At 52.3% G+C, this 17986-nt stretch overlaps 1 protein-coding gene across 1 annotated transcript; it reads right to left on the minus strand.

Moving 5' to 3' along the window:
* Positions 1-3906: 3906 nt before the first annotated feature.
* On the minus strand, positions 3907-15346 carry EIF4A3 (eukaryotic translation initiation factor 4A3). The gene is made up of 12 exons (XM_055332673.1): positions 15114-15346; positions 13079-13151; positions 12435-12501; positions 11952-12014; positions 11239-11371; positions 10963-11043; positions 8883-9024; positions 8364-8502; positions 7473-7588; positions 4471-4578; positions 4255-4382; positions 3907-4131 (listed from the first exon to the last, which is right to left on the minus strand). The coding sequence occupies exons 1-12, from the start codon at positions 15280-15282 to the stop codon at positions 4115-4117; spliced, it is 1236 nt and encodes a 411-aa protein (XP_055188648.1). The 5' UTR covers positions 15283-15346; the 3' UTR covers positions 3907-4114.
* Between the last annotated feature and the right edge of the window lie 2640 nt (positions 15347-17986).

Below are 17986 nucleotides of genomic sequence, written 5' to 3' on the forward strand. Positions count from 1 at the left end.
CTCTCTCTCTCTGTGACTATCATAAATAAATAAAAAATTATAAAAAATTAAAAAAAAAAAAAAAAAGAAAAGAGCTCTTCAGACCTTAGACCAAAAATCACCCCTTTGACGGGGTGGCCGTGGGTGCCACGAGCAGATTTTGTAATGTGCTACTTCTTTTTTTTGTCTGCGGTTTCTCTCTCCAGGGGAAAAGGCAGTAATTTCCTAAAATCCATATGAATGTGAAGAACAACAGTACGTTACTGGGTGTTACTGTTGTTTTTTATAGTGCAAAATAAAAAGATTAAAATAAAAAAAAAATAAAAGGTCACGATTAGTTTAGGCCCACGTGGACGACGCAGGATGATCCCGTCCCAAGATCTTTTTTTTTTTTTTTTTTTTCCTGTCCCAAGATCTTTAGCCACGTCTGCAAAATTCCTCTTGGCCATCCAACGTGACACAGTCCCAGGCTCCAGAGAGTGGGACCTGGGCGTCTTCGGGGGTCGCTCCATCCACCGCGTTAACAGCCGCCACGTGCTCTGACTGTATGACCTCCGTTGGGTTCATGCTTCTTCCTCCCAGACTGTGGTTTGCCTTATTTTCACAACGATGCCTGTTGAAGAATAAAAGGATTTAACTTTGAGGAGTCCGATTTATAATTATTTATGTCCTTTTTTTTTATTTTTTAATTTTATTTATTTATGATAGTCACAGAGAGAGAGAGAGAGAGAGAGAGAGAGAGAGAGAGGCAGAGACACAGGCAGAGGGAGAAGCAGGCTCCATGCACCGGGAGCCCGACGTGGGATTCGATCCCGGGTCTCCAGGATCGCGCCCTGGGCCAAAGGCAGGCGCCAAACCGCTGCGCCACCCAAGGATCCCAATTATTTATGTCCTATTAAAGAAATCTTTGCCACATTCGCAGTCCCTAAGACTTTTCTCCTGGCTCTCTTCTGGAAGTTCTTGGGCCTCACATCTCAAGCTACTTTTTGTACATGGTTAAGAAGGAACGATCGAAGGTGTGTTTTGTGCACGTGGCTATCCGACCGTTCTGGCCTCTTTTTTTAACAGCAGCATCCTTTCCCCGCCGCACCGCCGCAGCACGTGTTGAAAACCCCTCACCATAAACCTGTGGTCTTTCTAGACGTCGGACCGTGTTCCAGGGTTGTGCGGGGTCTGCCTTTCTGCTGATGCCGCACGGGCCGCTGTAACTTCATGGTGTCCCTGCTGGCAGGCGGAATCCGCCAGCTGCTGGCCTTCCCCAGGTTGTTTGGCTCTGCTGGGTCCTTCCTATTCCCACAGACATTTCAGAAGCAGCTTGTCAATTTTTGCCCAGGTCTCCGGGGGATTTTGATCGAGGCTGTGCTGACCGCAGGATGTGGGGAGAAGCGACACCTGGACCACCCCAACTCCTCCAGTCAGGACGGCACCTCTCGCTCACGGTCACTTCCCACGGCGACGTCCTGTGGTTCTCAGCGCACAGAGCTTACGCGCCTCCCGTCTGATGGGTCCCCAGGACGTGGTCTATTTGGAGCTGCCGTTTAACCCTTTACCCTTCCCTCCGCAGGTGTTCGCTGCTAGCACGCAGGAGTACAAGTGAGTTTTGAATATTGACCTTGTACAGGGCTACGTTTCCTCAACTCAGTGACTGGTGCTAGTGGCCGTGTTGCAGACTCCTTAGGATTCTCCACACGAGGGATCGGGTCATCTGAGCGTTAAGGATTTCTTCCTCTCCACCTGGATGACTTTTGTCCTCTTTGCTGCCTTGCTGTACCCGCCAGAGCCACCGTCCGAGGACCCTGTGCCTTTATCCTAACAGGGTTCCTGAGGGCAACTCCGATTGTGCATTCGTCTATTTCTCCTTGCAGTTCTATCGGTTTTTGCGTTGCGTCCACACTGAGGACTGTCACGTTGTTTCTGATGAACTACCTTCCCGTTTATGCCCCTGGTGACATTCTTGACAGCAAAAGCTTTGTCGGAAGTGGACACGCCCGCTCCAGGCTCACTGTGGTTCCTGTGCTCCTGTGACAAGTGTCCCCCCATCTTTTCACTGTTCACTTACTTGCGCCTTCGTGTTTCTTGTAAGCGGTGAACTGCTGTGTCTTGTTTTAGAACCCCATCTAACAATCTTTCAACTTGGGACTTCAGACAAGTTACTTTCCCCTTGTTCATCCCGTTTTAAGTATAATTTTACTGGAGGATGTGTCCGATTCCCCATCCAATCTTTGAGACGTACCGCTCATACACAACTCACCACTTTAAAATCTACCACTCAGTGATGTTTACTGAATTCAGACTCGCGCAACCACTACCACTATCCAAGTCCTGAACGTTCCCATCTTCCCCCGAAGAAACCCTTCCCCGGAGCACGCCCTCCCCAGCCCCTGGTAAACCATCACCAGCTTGCTCGCTGCCTAATTCACCTGTTTGGGGCATCTCACAGAAACGGAATCACACGGCACGTGGCCTGTGGCCGGCAGCCCTCCCGGAGCAGGTGGTTGCAGGCTCCCCGGAGCTGTGGCAGGTGCCAGCACCACGCTCCCCTGACCTGCCAGATGATATTCAACATGGGCACTTAACCACACTTCCCAGTGGATGGGTATTTGGATTATTTCTACTTTTTAGCTATTAAGCACTAAAAATAGCTACTGAATATTTGAAAATTCAGTACTGAATGTTGAATGGCTTTGAACATCTGCCTGGCAGGGCATGGCAGCCCCGTTGCTTCTCTCAGCGCTCAGCTGCCATGGGACTCAGCTACACCCATTAGCACTGGGATGCCAGTGTCCCAGCTGCCCTCCCGACACCCCCCACCTACTCGCACCGATGCAAGTGCTGCGGCTCCCCTACAAGCCCCCAGTGCCCAGCACTCACCCCCCTCCGGTCCTGTAGTACGCAGTGGGGAATGCACGTGTGCATCTACAGTCCAGACTATTGCTTAAGGGAAAATGACTTTCTCAATTTTAATTGCTCCCCCTGCTCGGAGCCAGGCTGCTTTCCAGAAAGTCTGTACCTATCAACACCACCACCACGTTTCCCACACCCTTGCAACACTTAGGGTTATTAAACCTTTGCTAGCCATAGAGCACACCTGGGCCACCTGAGGTTGGACGTTTTCGGGACTACCTGAGTTGCTATCTTTCTTAGACAACGTTTGAGCTCAGCTTCTCAGGCGTCTTACCTTCCAGCTGGCTTCCTGCCGTCTCCTCCCCAGTCACCGCCGACGCCCCGCGTGTACCCCTTTCTCCTCTACCGTAACATGGTGTGCTTAGTCCAGAAGTACAGCTGGCGGCAAGTCCTTCCTTCCAGGGATCGGCCCAGGGCCCCTGACCTTGTCCCTCTGCACCTGGTGTACACACTGGTTGCCACCGGAGAGGCAGGTACTTGCAGTCCCACTCCGCCTCCTGATTCCCTCCCTCCCGCCCCAAAGACATGGGACCCGGCACCGAGGACGGCTGCTGCCCGTGGCCACGGCCGCAGCATCAACGGTCTCTGCCGCCAGCACGGAAACACCCTGCACACAATGCCCTGAGCCGGGCACAGTCTCTCCGGGACGGAGCTCAGAGCGGAAGTCCCCTTCACTAACAGAATCATCTAATGACCTGTGTAGGTGAAGCTGTCCACGACCCAAGCGTCTGCAGTGCTATCATTCTGACCAATGGGGGGATGTCTGCAGAGGTGTCTACCATTCCATTTACCACTCAAGAGACCAGAGAACAGGGCAAAAGGCCTGACCTGCTGCCCAAGATCACACTGCATGTGCTAGAAAAGACTGTGGCACCGTAAGAAACGTCCATCAAAGGGCCCCCGGCTGGCTCAGTTGGTGGAGCGGGTGATTCTTGACCTTAGGGTGGCGAGTTCAGGCCCCATACTGGGTGTGGAGATTACTCAAAGGAATATTTTTTTTTTAAAAAAAACCACGTACGTTAGTTTATGGGAAAAGTTTTAAACATTTAATGAAAAAACTCACAGCACTGCATTATTTACATGTGGGTAAGAAAAGAACACCAACGGCTCGTCCCGGGGTCCATCGGAGAGCCCCACAATCCCCGTCACCCAGACACTGTCCCTAAGCGCGTCCCAGCCGGGGCACCGGGCAGGCAGATGGTCACCAGCGCCTTGTCAGCACAGCAGCTCCTCAGATCAGATCCGCCACTGAGGGAAAGGAAGGCATACGTTAAGGAATAGAACAGACACGATGAAGTGCCTTCATCCAGAGGCTCACCAGACCCCCCCGCCCCGAACAAACAGAACAGGAAGAGTGACGGGGGCACGCACCGTTCATGGGCATCTCGTCGATCTGGGTGGAGTAGTACTGCTCGATGTCCCTCAGGATGCGGATGTCATCATTCTTCACGAAGTTGATGGCCACCCCCTTGCGGCCGTAGCGGCCCGACCGCCCGATTCTTCAAGAGAACGAACCACTTCAGTAAATGCAGCAGGGAAGGTGCCACCGCGCCCGCCGACAAGCAGACCCACGAGGAGCCCCCGTACCTGTGTATGTACAACTCTCTGTTGTTGGGCAGGTCGTAGTTAATGATGAGGGACACCTGTGGGACATCCAGCCCCCGGGCCCAGACGTCTGTGGAGATGAGCACCCGGCTGTAAAAGAGAAGGTACTTGAGGCCATCACCCTAGTCAGAAAGTTTTAGCCTGGCTGCGAGGTGAGCCTGTCAGGTCGCCCCTCACACGGTCCCGACTGCAGGTGTGAGGCGTCCGGGACGACACCAGACCTGCGTGGAAAGGCACGTCTGGCACTTAGCTCCCACGCGACCCCATCCTATGAGACGATTCAAGTATCTCGTACTGTACTGGATTTAATTTGTTGAAAATCAGTCCCACATCAATAACCAGGCAAGACATTTTACTTCCGCCTAGCAAGGAGTCAGTCACGGTGGCGTCACTGACTTCGGTGTGGGGTTCAGGCTGTTCAAACGTGAAACGCAGCTCGCACCACTCTGCCCTACAGCCAGGACAGGACCTGACATGCCACAGGCCTGCACCGTCCAACATGGAGCCACCAGCCCGCCAGCCCACGAGCACCTGCTGTGTGCCTGATCTGGAAATAGGAGGTTTTATTTTAGTTTTTGTTTTACAGATTTTGTTTGACAAAGAGAGAGAGAGAGAGAGAAAGCACGCAAGAGCACATACGAGCACAAGCAGGGGGAGCAGCAGAGGGAGAGGCGGGCTCCCCGCTGAGCAGGGAGCCCCATGTGGGGCTCAATCCCAGGATCCCGAGATCATGACCTAAGCCGAAGGCACACACTTAACTGAGCCACCCGGGCGCCCCTGGAATGGGATGCTCTTGTTGTGTAAGATACACACAGGACGGGCAGCCCGGGTGGCTCAGTGCCGCCTTCAGCCCAGGGCCTGATCCTGGAGACCCGGGATTGAGTCCCACGTCGGGCTCCTGCATGGAGCCTGCTCCTCCCTCTGCCTGTGTCTCTGCCTCTCTCTCTCTCTCTCTCTCTCTGTGTCTCTCATGAATAAATAATTTAAAAATTAAAAAAAAAATTAAAAAAGATACACACAGGATTTTGAACACTTTGTACAAAAAGAAAGCAAAAAAAATCCCCAAACCTTAATTAGTATTTTTAACACTGATTATATGTTGAAAATATTGAAATGACATGCCACGTCGGGTTAAAGAAAATATATTAAAAAATCAACTTCACCTGCTCCTTATCTGTTTTAATGAGCCTACCAGAGAATCTCAGGTTACACACATGGCTTGACTTAGTCTATCAAACACGGCTGGTCTAGAAGCACTCAGTATTGGGAGACAGCAAACCAGAAGAGTTCAAAACAAAACAGGAAGGTGTCACTGCCACATCACCACCTACACGCGCAGCCCCAGGGGGAGAGGAAGAGGACCCCAGCCAGGCTGGGAGGGTGGGCTGGGCTTGGGGTCAGACACCTGCCAAGCAGGAGAAAAGACAAAGCCACACGGATACTCATCAGGGTAGAAGCTGGGGAGAGACAGCAAAACAGATCATTCAGGGGGCAGCAGGGGGACTGCAGGGACCTCCCAACGGAAACAACACCAAACCTAGAAATCTCTCAGCAAATACCTCCCTCGAGACGTCGGAAGGAGGCATTTCAAGGTGAAACAAACACTTCCAGACATCTTGTCACTGGCAGCCCCAAACTTAATACAGGAAGACTTCTTCAGGGAGAAGGAAACCCACCCCCAATGGAGGTCAGAGACAAAGGAAAAGAGAATCAAATGGTAAATATGTAACTAAGTAAATAATTTTGTCACACAGCAAAGACCTCTTGTGAAGTTTCCACAGAAGGGCAGGTCCGCGAAGTCAGAGCTCCCAGCCCGGCAGGCAGGACAACGGCCCCAGTGCCCATCACGACAGGTGCTGATGATGGACACATGCACTTTGTTCTCTAAGAAGGCTACTCAACTAACGACGGTACAGACGTTTTCCAAAATAAGAACTGGGAAAAAGGAATACCAAGAAGAAATCCCAAATAAACAAAAAAAAGTGGGATGCCTGGGTGGCTCAGTGGTTGAGCACCTACCTGCCTCTGGCTCAAGTCCTGGGATCGAGTCCCGCATCAGGCTCCCTGCATGGAGCCTGCTTCTTCTGCCTATGTCTCTGCCTCTCTCTGTCTCTCTCATGAATAAATAACATCTTTAAAAAAATAAATAAAATTATACGTACCAGTGTCGACATTAACAAAACCAGACCAGTGGCTCTGATACAAAGACTGTGGTGGTCACCGCTAGACTACAAGAAAACCCAAACAGAAACACACTATGTGCTCTGTGCACCAAGTCCACCACAGCTTCGGGCTGCAAACAGAAGGCCAAGGGCGTGAGGGTGCCCCGAGGGGACCACCTGATGTGGCCGCTGTGGCTGCATCACAGCAGGACGGAGAATGCACCCCCATGGAGACACAGACGCTTCCGTGACAAGAACAGCTCCTCCGTAAACAGAGGAGTTCTGAATCCACAGACCCGACCTTAGGACGCATCCAGCAAGAGCACACCGAGCCTCCAAGTGCTGCACCCATGGTGCCCCCAATGCCGAGGAGACGGTTAAGAGAAACAGAGGCAAGGATGCAGACCATCTGCACCTCCGGGGCAGGCACAGGACGCGGTGTGTGGCCTCCGTAAGGCACTCGGCCCGCAGACACACACTCGCAGCATCTGAAAGATAAGCATGTGCTGGGCCACCGAGCATACCCAAATACAAGTCATCAATGCACGTCCTCTGACCACAGAGGGATTGAGTTAAAGATCATGGCAAGTTGAGCGAACAATCTCCTCATTCAGGCAACAAAGAAACACCCTTCAAGTAAGGCGACCATCCTAGCCAGGAGAGGCTGCCACCACTTAACCCAGCTTAGGGCACCAGCAGCAGTTCACACCTTAGCCGGGAAGGCAGGGCCTGGGGCCATGGGGGGACCCGGCAAGGCATGCGGACAGAGGGCCCGAGCAACACCACCAGCGGGACTGGGTGCAGACAGAGGAGCTGGCCCACCTGGCACCAGACCGGAACTCCTTCATGATGGACTCGCGCTCTTTCTGCGGCATGTCCCCGTGCATGGACGACACCGTGAAATTGGCTTCTCTCATCTTCTCTGTCAGCCAGTCGACCTGCACATCAAATCAGCAGATGCCATCGTCAGCTCAGAAACCAAACCAGACTGTTCTGGACTTTATCGTGATCACCTGCAGAACCAGTGTGACCACTCAGAGAGCAAGTGCTCTTAAAATTCAGACGAATCTTTATTAGACGTGCAGAAAACTTAACTTTCCTGGCACACATCGGGGCAAAACTCCTATTTGTTCCATATAAATTTCTCAAAAGAAAAAAAAAAAAAACATCTCTCACTGTTTCATTTGAAATTTAAATTTGAATCTCTTTTGGAAGGCAGCCCAACTCCCCCTCTTGTTTCAAAGGAGCTGCTGCCAGGGTTCTCCACTCCGCCTGCAGATGATCATCACTTGGGCACCCACAAAAACCGAAGCCTGGGTCCCACCTAAAACCACGGACTCCTTCCTCCTCACTTAGGGCAGCCGTGGTGGCTCAGCGGTTTAGCGCCGCCTTCAGCCTAGGGTGTGATCCTGGAGACCCAGGATCGAGTCCCACGTCAGGCTCCTTGCATGGAGCCTGCTTCTCCCTCTGCCTGTGTCTCTGCCTCTCTCTCTCTCTCTCATAAATAAATAAAATCTTTAAAAAAAAATAAATAAAACCACGGACTCCCAAGCCTCGGTCATGAGACCAGCATCAGCACTTGTTCGGTTTCACTGGATACGTCCGACTGTTCAATTCTGAGCCTTTACAGAGCAGGGCTGACTTGCGTTCTGGGAACCAACCTTCAATTTTGCCCAAAAGGACACTGAACAGCCAAGGCGGCTACTGCTTTACCTTCCTTTTGGTGTTACAGAAGATGACGGCCTGAGTGATGGTCAGCGTGTCGTAGAGGTCACACAGTGTGTCAAATTTCCACTCTTCCCTCTCCACCGCCACAAAAAACTGCTTGATGCCTTCTAGAGTCAATTCATCACTGGAAGATACAGACAAGTGCTGTGAACTCATCCGCCCACCGAGACCCGAGGGCGCACACAAGCCAAGCCCTGCTCCTAGCCTGACCCACGGCGGCCCCCGCCGCTCCCGGCCGTCAGCACTCCCGCAATACGGGCCACATCCCGACCCATCTGGGCCTTCAACAGCCACTAGATAGCCCCTGTATTACCTATTTTACCCCCACAACACTGACGGACAAACACCATCAGGTGGTTTATAAATTTCGAATTACTGGGCCAAAGGGGAATACACATATAAAAGCTGGTTTCTCAAACCAGAAAACAAAGAATTTTCATATTTTACACTTAAATACAAGCTACATGGCTGTTTTTGTACCACCTGGAAGCAGGGCGTTCTTACCGCTTCACCAATATGCGGATGGGGTCCGTCATGAACTTGTTGGTCATCTCCAGGATTTCGTGAGGCAGCGTGGCACTGATGAGCACCACCTGCGTGGCCGGGGGCAAGTACCTGTACACGTCGTAAATCTGCTCCTTGAAACCTGGACACAGAAGGAGACACAGGGAGTCTGAAGGTTGCACTTGGACACAGAAGTGACGACTGTGAGGTGTGAGGTTTCCCGAGGAATCTTCCACAGAGCCAGGAAATCCACGTGCCCCACTTCTCTGCAGCTCCTTGCCCCTCCCAGGTGGGCTCTGGGGATCACGGCCCCACCCGGAGGCCTGGGTGCCAACGCTTAAGAGCAAAAGAACCCCAGCCCTGGGTCATCCACGACCTCAGCTGCCTCTTGACGGTCAGGACCCCAGTCCCAGCTCCTGCCACCCTGTGAGGATCTGTGTCCGCTGAGGCAAGATCAGCCACATTTAAGAGAATCCAAAGATCTGGATTTTTATAAAACAATCTTCCAGTTAAAAAAATCTTCTATATATATATATATATGGAATCATTACAGTTGTGTACTAGAAACTAATGCATCACGTGTCAATTATACCTCCATCGTTGGGACCTGGTCCACAGGTCACTCACCACACCCCCATCTCTGCCTGACTGGGCAGGACAGGGCCAGGAAGTGTGTGTGAGAAAGCCCAGACAGGGGGTCCGCAGCCTCCAAGAGAGCCCATTCACAGACTGAGGTTGTAACCAAACATCAGAGCCCAAGATCTGCATTTCTAACAAATTCCCAGATGACGTGAACCCTGGTGGTCTGGAGACCTCACTCTGAGAACTGCTGCCCATGGGACAGGCACACAGGAGCCACCGGCAAGCCATGGCTTCCTCAGACACTAAGGAAGCCACCTGAGTGCCCCAAAGTCACTATGCCTCTCTCTCAGCTGTGGAGCAAAGTCTTCAGGTGAGAAGCCCTGGGCTGGAGGGGCGGGGGGGGGCAGCCCTTAGGACAGCATCAGCCTCCAGGGACCTGGACATCAGAACCATTGAGGGCCCCACCCGTGCAGCAGATGAGCGCCGAGAGGCAAGCACTCCCTCCACCTGGATGACCCCGATGTCTATGAGACACCCCACACCCCCCAGTGTGATGTGGAGACCGAAGGGGAGGGCGTGTGCAGAAAGGACAAGCGGGGGGACACAAGGGAACACTGCCTGTCGCTGCACATAACAATCCCCCGGCCTCAAGGTACATTTTCTTTTTTTTTTCTTTTTTTTTTTTATTTATTTTTTTTTCTCAAGGTACATTTTCACGATGTGTTTCCTCACCGCTGGACTAACGTCACAGCTGCCACACAGAGAGGCATCACAGATCTGTCCTCAGACACTCAGGGTAGAAACAACATGAAAAGCGGGATCCCTGGGTGGTGCAGTGGTTTGGCGCCTGCCTTTGGCCCAGGGCGCGATCCTGGAGACCCGGGATCGAATCCCACGTCAGGCTCCCGCTGCATGGAGCCTGCTTCTCCCTCTGCCTGTGTCTCTGCCTCTCTCTCTCTCTCTGTGACTATCATAAATAAATAAAAAAAAAATTAAAAAAAAAAAAAAAAGAAACAACATGAAAAGCCTAAAAAGTACATGCCCAGTCTAGAAATTTATCCTATTAACTGGTAAAAGAGTAAAATCAGCCTAGACAACTAACAGGACAACTAGTTAAATAAATGACAGTCTCTAGACAATGGGACACGCCGTTGCCATAAATCTAGCTTCCCTGACACACCGTTGTGCCCCCCACAACCCACAGTAAGCATTTCTACACGCCTCATCTCAGCCGCACACCTCCCCATCTATGCTGAGCTCCAGACATGCGGGAGCAATGCTGCGCCAGTCTGGGCGGAGATGCCGTGGTTCTGGCCGTGACTGCTCTCAGCTCCCTGAGAGAAGAGCCAGGTACAAGCTTCACGTTCACAGCTGCCCGGAGAGCACGAGGGCATCTGCTAGCCCCGAGAACACTGGCGTTAGCTCCATGTTTCAGCTCCACGATGTGAACATGTTAACATTAAAGTCAAGAGAAAATCTCTGCTTTTGTGACTCCTACCTTTATTTAACATTTCATCAGCCTCATCCAACACCAACATCTTGATGGCCCGTGTCCTCAAACTCCTGCGCCGAATCATATCTGTGGAATCAGTTTGATATCCTTAGACCTCGGACCACGAGGAAACAGCCAGCCATTCCCCCTGGTTTTCAGAGCATTTCTGAGGCCTCTTGCCTACTTCTTACATCACTTGCACGCAACCTCTATCACACAGCACAGCAAATGGAAATGGTCCTGGGTCCTTCAAGCACTTCTTGTAACGCCACAAGCACTTACCAAAGACACGTCCAGGTGTGCCAGCAACAACGTGCTGCCCGTAGTCCAGCTTCCTGATGTCCTCTCCCACATTGGTGCCCCCGATGCAGGCATGGCACTGCACATTCATGTAGTCCCCCAGAGCGAGCAGACCCTGAATTAAAACAAGGGTCACGTCTGGGGCCTCACCTCGGGGCCTCACCTCAGAACCACACAAAGTCAGAGACCTCCAAGTTTCCCCAAAGCGAAGGTAATCTCTACTCTGACATACCAAGTACTACTTATTCCATTGTTTACATGATAAAACTACAAAAAGACCCAACCTCCTGCTTCTATGCCAAAATAAAGTTCATTTTACTGGTTTCTTATTATGAAAGAAATACATTTTAATTACAAAAAGCCCTGGAAATACGTAAAACTCATAATTTTAGCCACTCACAAACAATTCTAACAACATTTTAATATAAAGTACAAAAATAACTACTAAAATGATTTCTTTGTTGAAAAAAACTACTATTCTGAGACTGCAAAAAGCTACTGGAATCATACCAGCTACACTAAAAATGACTCAGTATAAACCAGCAACTCACATTAACAATGACTTATGCCAAAAATCAGGAAGTAAAATTTGAGGGAACCAAAAAACAGGATTAGATTAAATCAACCAGCCAACCTTTTACACCCGAACCAGAAAGCAGCACTTGGGAATACAGCACTAACTCTCAGTGGCTCACCTTCTGGATCTGCACAGCTAATTCTCTTGTTGGAGCCAAGATCAAAGCCTGGGTTTCACGAACCTGGTAAAATAATTTGTCAGAAAACAGAGAATCCTCAGTATTCTCAAGGCAGACTGCACGAAGTCAGATGCAGATCTATCTTGAATGTTACGTCGCATTAACCACACATCTCATTTCTAACAGAGACAAAGGAACCTGAATGTAAGTTCATGTGTGAACCCAGTCATCATGGGGTTCACTGGGCAGAATTCTTGCTTGCCCACTAAAAATGTCTCTCTCCATTTAGCTGACAAGGAACTTAGGACAGAGTATTAGTTAGCTCTCCTATTAGTGTGTAATTAAGAATATCATGAAAAATTTGAGTCAGTACAACTAAGTACACATTTTTAAAAACCGTCCTTTTCGGACACTGCAGTTACAGAAGAAACAAAAGTATTTCTGAGGATTAAAGATAAGTTCATTTGAAGAGCGGCAAATTACCTGAATATCCAAACACTGGAGGACAGAAATGCTGAAAGTGGCAGTTTTGCCTGTGCCAGATTGTGATCTGTTCAAGAAAACACAGGTAAGAGGTGAAAAAGGATGGGCTATGTGTTCCCACTCACCTCACCCCACCACAGCAGTGCTCCAAAGGGCAGCTGCAGGACAGCAGCTTCCTCCTGCACCACCCGGGTTGGGGTCACGAGCAATAAGGTAAGATCAGGAGGATGCAACTTCTGCACTAGGGGAGTCGGAGCCGCAGGATCTATAACCCTGACGGGTGTTACAGACTCCAAAAAAAGAGGCTCCCTTTTATAGAAATGTAATTCTCTTCTGCAATTTTGGACTATAACCGTCCTCCAAAAATAATTTTTCTTGTAAAGAAGTCTTTAAAATTAACACAATTCAGGAATAAAGCCATTAAGAGAGTATGCTACACCATTCTGCATGCCAGCTGCTAGGTAAGTGAAGCTGGCTAAGAATATGACAGCTTTCTGAAGGACACAAAAACAAAAAACAGGACACTGTGGCTCAAGCTGAGGAAAGGGCTACTGACACATATGTGGAAAGGGAGAACAGGGGTCCCCTCCAAGCGCTGTACTCAGCTGACAAGCACCTAACCCCATTCTCTACCGGTGACGTACTGAGCAATGACGTCTCTCCCTTTAATTATCTGCTTGATGGCTCGCTGCTGGATGGCTGATGGTTTCTCAAAACCTGTAAAAAGAAAGCAAAAGTTCTAACATGAGGACACTGGCAGCTCCTTGGGACACAGATGGTATCTTTTTTTAAGCCCCTCTTAGCCCAAAGTCCAACACACCAAAGCTCAAGAAACATCTGCTGAATGAATTGGGTTGAACTGTACTTTTACACTAACACAGATCCTATGTGCACAGACAAAATCTCTATAAAAGGAACATTGTTGCAGAACGCAGAGACCCCAGTTAGATTACCAAAACAAACAAACAAACAAAAAAAAACCACCCAAATGTTAATGGTGGTGCTCCTGAGAATGGATGGGAAAGGCTCATCTTTTACTCCAATTCCTCCTGTACCGCGTACATTACGATAGCCTACGTTACGATAGCCTGTGCTGCTCTTTTATCATTTCCATACTTTTTACGCTACAAAAAAGAAAAATGAATCCAGTGGCACCGTGGCTGCCCCCTCTTTCCTCTCTGCATCAGCTCTACACGCTGTCTGTGCTGTCTGCCACGGCAATGACTCTACGGCTCGGGCCGTTCCATGGAGTGCCCGCTGCGCTCCTTCCACTTGTGATCCAGCTTCACCAGCTACGACATCACCCTAGAACGAGGCTACTTGGAGAGGGTTAAAAAAACATTTCCCAAGTAAACAAAAGCTCATGTGCATAAAATATATCTTACTCTTCGGTAGCCTTTTATTTATTTATTTTTTAAAAAAATTTTTATTTATTTATGATAGTCACAGAGAGAGAGAGACAGAGAGAGAGGCAGAGACAAAGGCAGAGGGAGAAGCAGGCTCCATGCACCGGGAGCCCGATGTGGGATTCGATCCCGGGTCTCCAGGATCGCGCCCTGGGCCAAAGGCAGGCGCCAAACCGCTGCGCCACCCAGGGATCCCTCTTCGGTAGCCTTTTAAAACTCAGCCCGGACTTCCCGTCTAAAGTTAAAGCTGTAACACGGATGATTTAAAAAACCCTCACAGCGACCATCCAAGCAAGCACACAGGCGGGGAAACTAAAAACAGTGTTTTGGGCAGGGCTGCGGGGGAGGCCAAGAGGTGGGTGGGACCATCAGCCTCACCGCCGCTTTGTCACCTCCCATCCCCTCTCTGCTCTACACCGTGGTAACTAACACCAGGGTCTGTTGGGTAAACCGAGTTCCAGGCCCAGGCGTCAGCACACAGGCCGATCGCCCAGGTCTGGACCCCCAACACGGTCTCTCCCCAGGCTCCCCGCACCTGCAGCCGGGGGGGCTCACAGGCCCCTGAGACTCCCCTGCCTCCGAGGGCTCCCCACCTGAGCAATGGCCAGCAGCACCCACCAGCTGCTCACAACGCCCGCCGGGAATCCTCAACCCCTCCCCGGCTCAACGTCATCACCTCCCCTGCCTCAGCTCTCCTGCCCCTTCTAGCGCACGGACTCACAGAGGGTGCAGACCCCGGCGTCGCCACTCCCCCTGCTTCAAACCCCACGGCTTCCCCCTGCACTCAGGAACAAAATGCGAGCTGTTCGCCAGCTCACAGAGCGCTGGGCGAGATCCGGCCCTGCCTGCCGCTCCCGAGTAGCCCCTGGGCTCCCACCACGGAGCGCTTCCTCCTGGCCCTGGAGAGCATCCCGCTCCATGCTGCCGGCTACTGGCACCGGCTGCTCCGTCGTGCAACGGGCTCCTCGGTGCGGACCCCGGCTCACAGGTCAGCCCCCCGGGAGCCCCCCCCCGCCCCCTCGCAGCCATCACCACCGCCCGAAGCATCCCGGCTCCCCGAAGTACCCGGAGCTCCCTCGCGGCCCAGGCAGCGCGGGCCCGGCCCCTGTCCGTCATCCGCGGCGGCAGCACCCCCCGCAAGCGCCCGGGGACGACCCGCCGAACCCCCCGACACCCACGCAGGCCGAGCGCAGGGTGCCGGGCGGGGGTCGCCCTCCACCCCGGGCCGCGCCCTCGCCCTCGCCCTCCCCGCCCGCGCCCCGCGGCCCCCGACCGTAGGCGTAGATGCCGCGCAGCAGGTCCTCCCGCAGGCCCATGGTGTCGAACGTGGGCGTCACGTCCACCTCCTCGCTGGTCTCGAACTCCACTTTCGTCATGTCTTCCTCTTTGAGCAGACGCTTCCGCGCCGAGCCCGAGGTCGCCATCGTGGCCGCGGCCGCCATGATCCCGCGTCGGCTGAGAGCGGAGCGCGCGCCGCGGAGGAAAGCGGAAGCAGGGCCCCGCGCCGCCGGCGCCAGGAACTGACGTCACCGCGCGCGTGCGCACGAGCGCGCGTCGGGACCCTGAGCTGCTCTCCGCGTGAGAGGGGCGGGGGCTGCTGCTGCTCTCGCGAGGTCTCAGCTGCCGCGGGATCTCGCTGGGGGCGGGGCTCCGCCCAGGTCCTATAAATACGGCCGAAGCGGCGGAGACTGCGTATTGCGCGGGTTGTCTGCAACGGGGCCAGCCTCTCTGCGGGCGGGGCGGTGGCCCCGGGGAGCCCCGCGGAGCCCACCGCCCCTCCGCACCCTCCTCCCGCCGAGGCCCCCGGGTAGAGGGCGCCCGCTCGCCGCGGCAGGTGCAGCGCGAACTTGCAAAGCCTCGCTGCTGCGCTGCACCTGCAGCTCCCGGGCCCCTGCACCCTGCAAGGGAGCCCGCGCGGCTGACCTGGGGCGCAGGAGCCGGTCCCGCGTCTGAGCCCAGACGTCCCCGAGAGCCCCTCCTGGACCAGCGTCACCCCCTGACCTGGCTCCGACCTGCGCCGCTGCAGGCGGGGAGTCGCGCGCGCCCCTTCCCTTGGTGAGGACTTCACTCGATGTCTCACCGTTGGCGTGGCTCCCATCCCTGGGCCTGTCTTTCATCCCCGGCGTCCTTCCGGGGCTGTTTGAGCGCTCCTCTGTTGTGAAGGTGCATTTACTTAAAAGTGGATAATTGGGACGCCTGGTGGCTGAGCGGCTGCCCTCGGCTCAGGTCGTGACCTCAGGGTCCTGCATCCCTGCATCAGGCTCCGCGCGCAGGGAGCCTGCTTCACCCGCTGCCTGTGTCTCTGCCTCTCTCTCTGTGTGTCTCTCATGAATAAGTAAATAAAACCTTTAAAGAAAAAAAGCGGATAATCGTTTCATCCACTAAACCAGACACGTGTAGAGTTCAGGGGGTTGCAATTCATTGGCAGGGAACAAGTAAAGGAGGGCTGCCTGCCTGCAGAAGCTCTGGCCCTAAGGGCCCAACGTATTCAGTCCCTATGGGATGGTTCGCCTGATGAACACACCTGAAGAGAATGCTGGTGTTAGTCGAATTTAAATATTTCTAAACCTGACTTTCTTAGATTCTAAAATAAAACGTGAGTTGTTTCGTCTTCTTAACTCCACGAAGCATCATCCCAATGCCCTCGGGATGCCCTCTCTGAGGTTGCACACAGTTTTGAGAAGCTGTGCTCTAGGGCTGGGTTGTAAAGTACACCTGGGTTTCAGGGTGAAAGTATGTAAAATACCTGGTGAATGACCTTAATGTTGTCTGTAGACTGAAATGACAATATTTTACATATACTGAGTCACATAAAATATGCGATTTTAGTTCGTTGCACCTATGTTTAAAATACGGCTACCAGGGCAGCCCCAGTGGCACAGCAGTTTAGCACCGCCTGGGCCCGGGGCATGATCCTGGAGACCCAGGATCGAGTTCCACGTCAGGCTCCCTGCGTGGAGCCCACTTCTCCCTCTGCCTGTGTCTCTGCCTCTCTCTCTCTCTCTCTCTCTCTTTCTCTCTCTGTGTCTCTCCGATAAATAAATAAAATTTAAAAAATAAAAATACGGCTACCAGAATGTTTTAATTACACTGTATATGATACTCCTGTGGGACAGCACTGCTCTAGGTACTTGGCATGGAAAATAACCTTGCCATGAGTAGGAGAAAGATTAGTGACTTTACAAGTTGTGACATCATTGAGAGAAAAAATCCTTGCGTTCCTACTAAGTGAGAAGAGGACAGCTGCCTCTTTGCACTTGTTCAGAGGTCTTTCATCTTACCATCCACCGAGGTTTGTCTTTGGCCTTCACACTTCTACGCCATTTCCCTGGCAATGTGCCTTCGCTGTGTTTGAACACACGTCTCAAAAGCCTCTTCCTTTTGTTTGGGGCCAATAACGTTATAACATTTTAGGCCAGAGCCCATGGAAAGGACGAGAACTTCGTCAGGTGTCGTCTCTCCTGAACCGCGCTCACAGGGAATAAGGGGGAGCAAGGTAGACTTGGGTGTTTGTCCTCGCGGTTAGTCTAATAGGGTGGGATGACACCCTCCCCCAAAATACAGTGTGTGAAGTGAGGTGCAGGACACAGCAGAGGCTGCACCTGAGCATAACAGGCGGGTCCCCCTCGGGGACCACGAAGCCTCCGGGAGGGTAAGGAGGGTGAGTCCACTCTAGGGAGCTTGGAGCTGGAAGTGGGTTCAAGAGATCACAGCAGAGCCGTGTTTTTATTATGTAGGACAGACGCCCCCTGGCAGTTGCAGTCCAGAGAGAGTCCCTCTCAGGAGAGCTTTTCCGCTCCAGTGCTGCGCCAGTTTTCACAGAGCCTATGCAACAGGCACCGAAGGGTCAGTAGGATCTGAAACGCATCTTGCTTCATCTCCCGTAAGAAGTGTCATCTAGTCAGCTGTGTACTGGGAACATGCTTTAGTTACTTGCACTATTTGTTAACGTATTTGCTCCCCGTAACCGTGTAATGTTGGGCATAAGCATCTACTTATAACGCAAGACCTGACAGCCCGGCTTGCCTGTCGGTACCCAATTCCGCTGCTTGGACATCCAGATTAATGTTTCCCTTCCTTCAGAAACCCCAATCACAATTCCAGCTAGAAGGTACAGGCTAGAAGAGGGCCCCACTCTGAGTCCCC

The sequence above is a fragment of the Nyctereutes procyonoides genome, unplaced genomic scaffold, assembly GCF_905146905.1.
Source record: "Nyctereutes procyonoides isolate TBG_1078 unplaced genomic scaffold, NYPRO_anot_genome, whole genome shotgun sequence".
NCBI classification, from domain to species: domain Eukaryota; kingdom Metazoa; phylum Chordata; class Mammalia; order Carnivora; family Canidae; genus Nyctereutes; species Nyctereutes procyonoides.

Coding starts and splice junctions, on each gene's coding strand:
- EIF4A3 (XM_055332673.1), bottom strand. CDS start 15,282: ATGGCGGCCGCGGCCACGATGGCGACCTCGGGCTCGGCGCGGAAGCGT. Junction 11,372..11,951: donor TAGCTGTGCAGATCCAGAAG/GTGAGCCACTGA, acceptor GTTTTAATTCAG/GGTCTGCTCGCTCTGGGGGA. Junction 7,589..8,363: donor TCTGTAACACCAAAAGGAAG/GTAAAGCAGTAG, acceptor TTTGATGTGCAG/GTCGACTGGCTGACAGAGAA.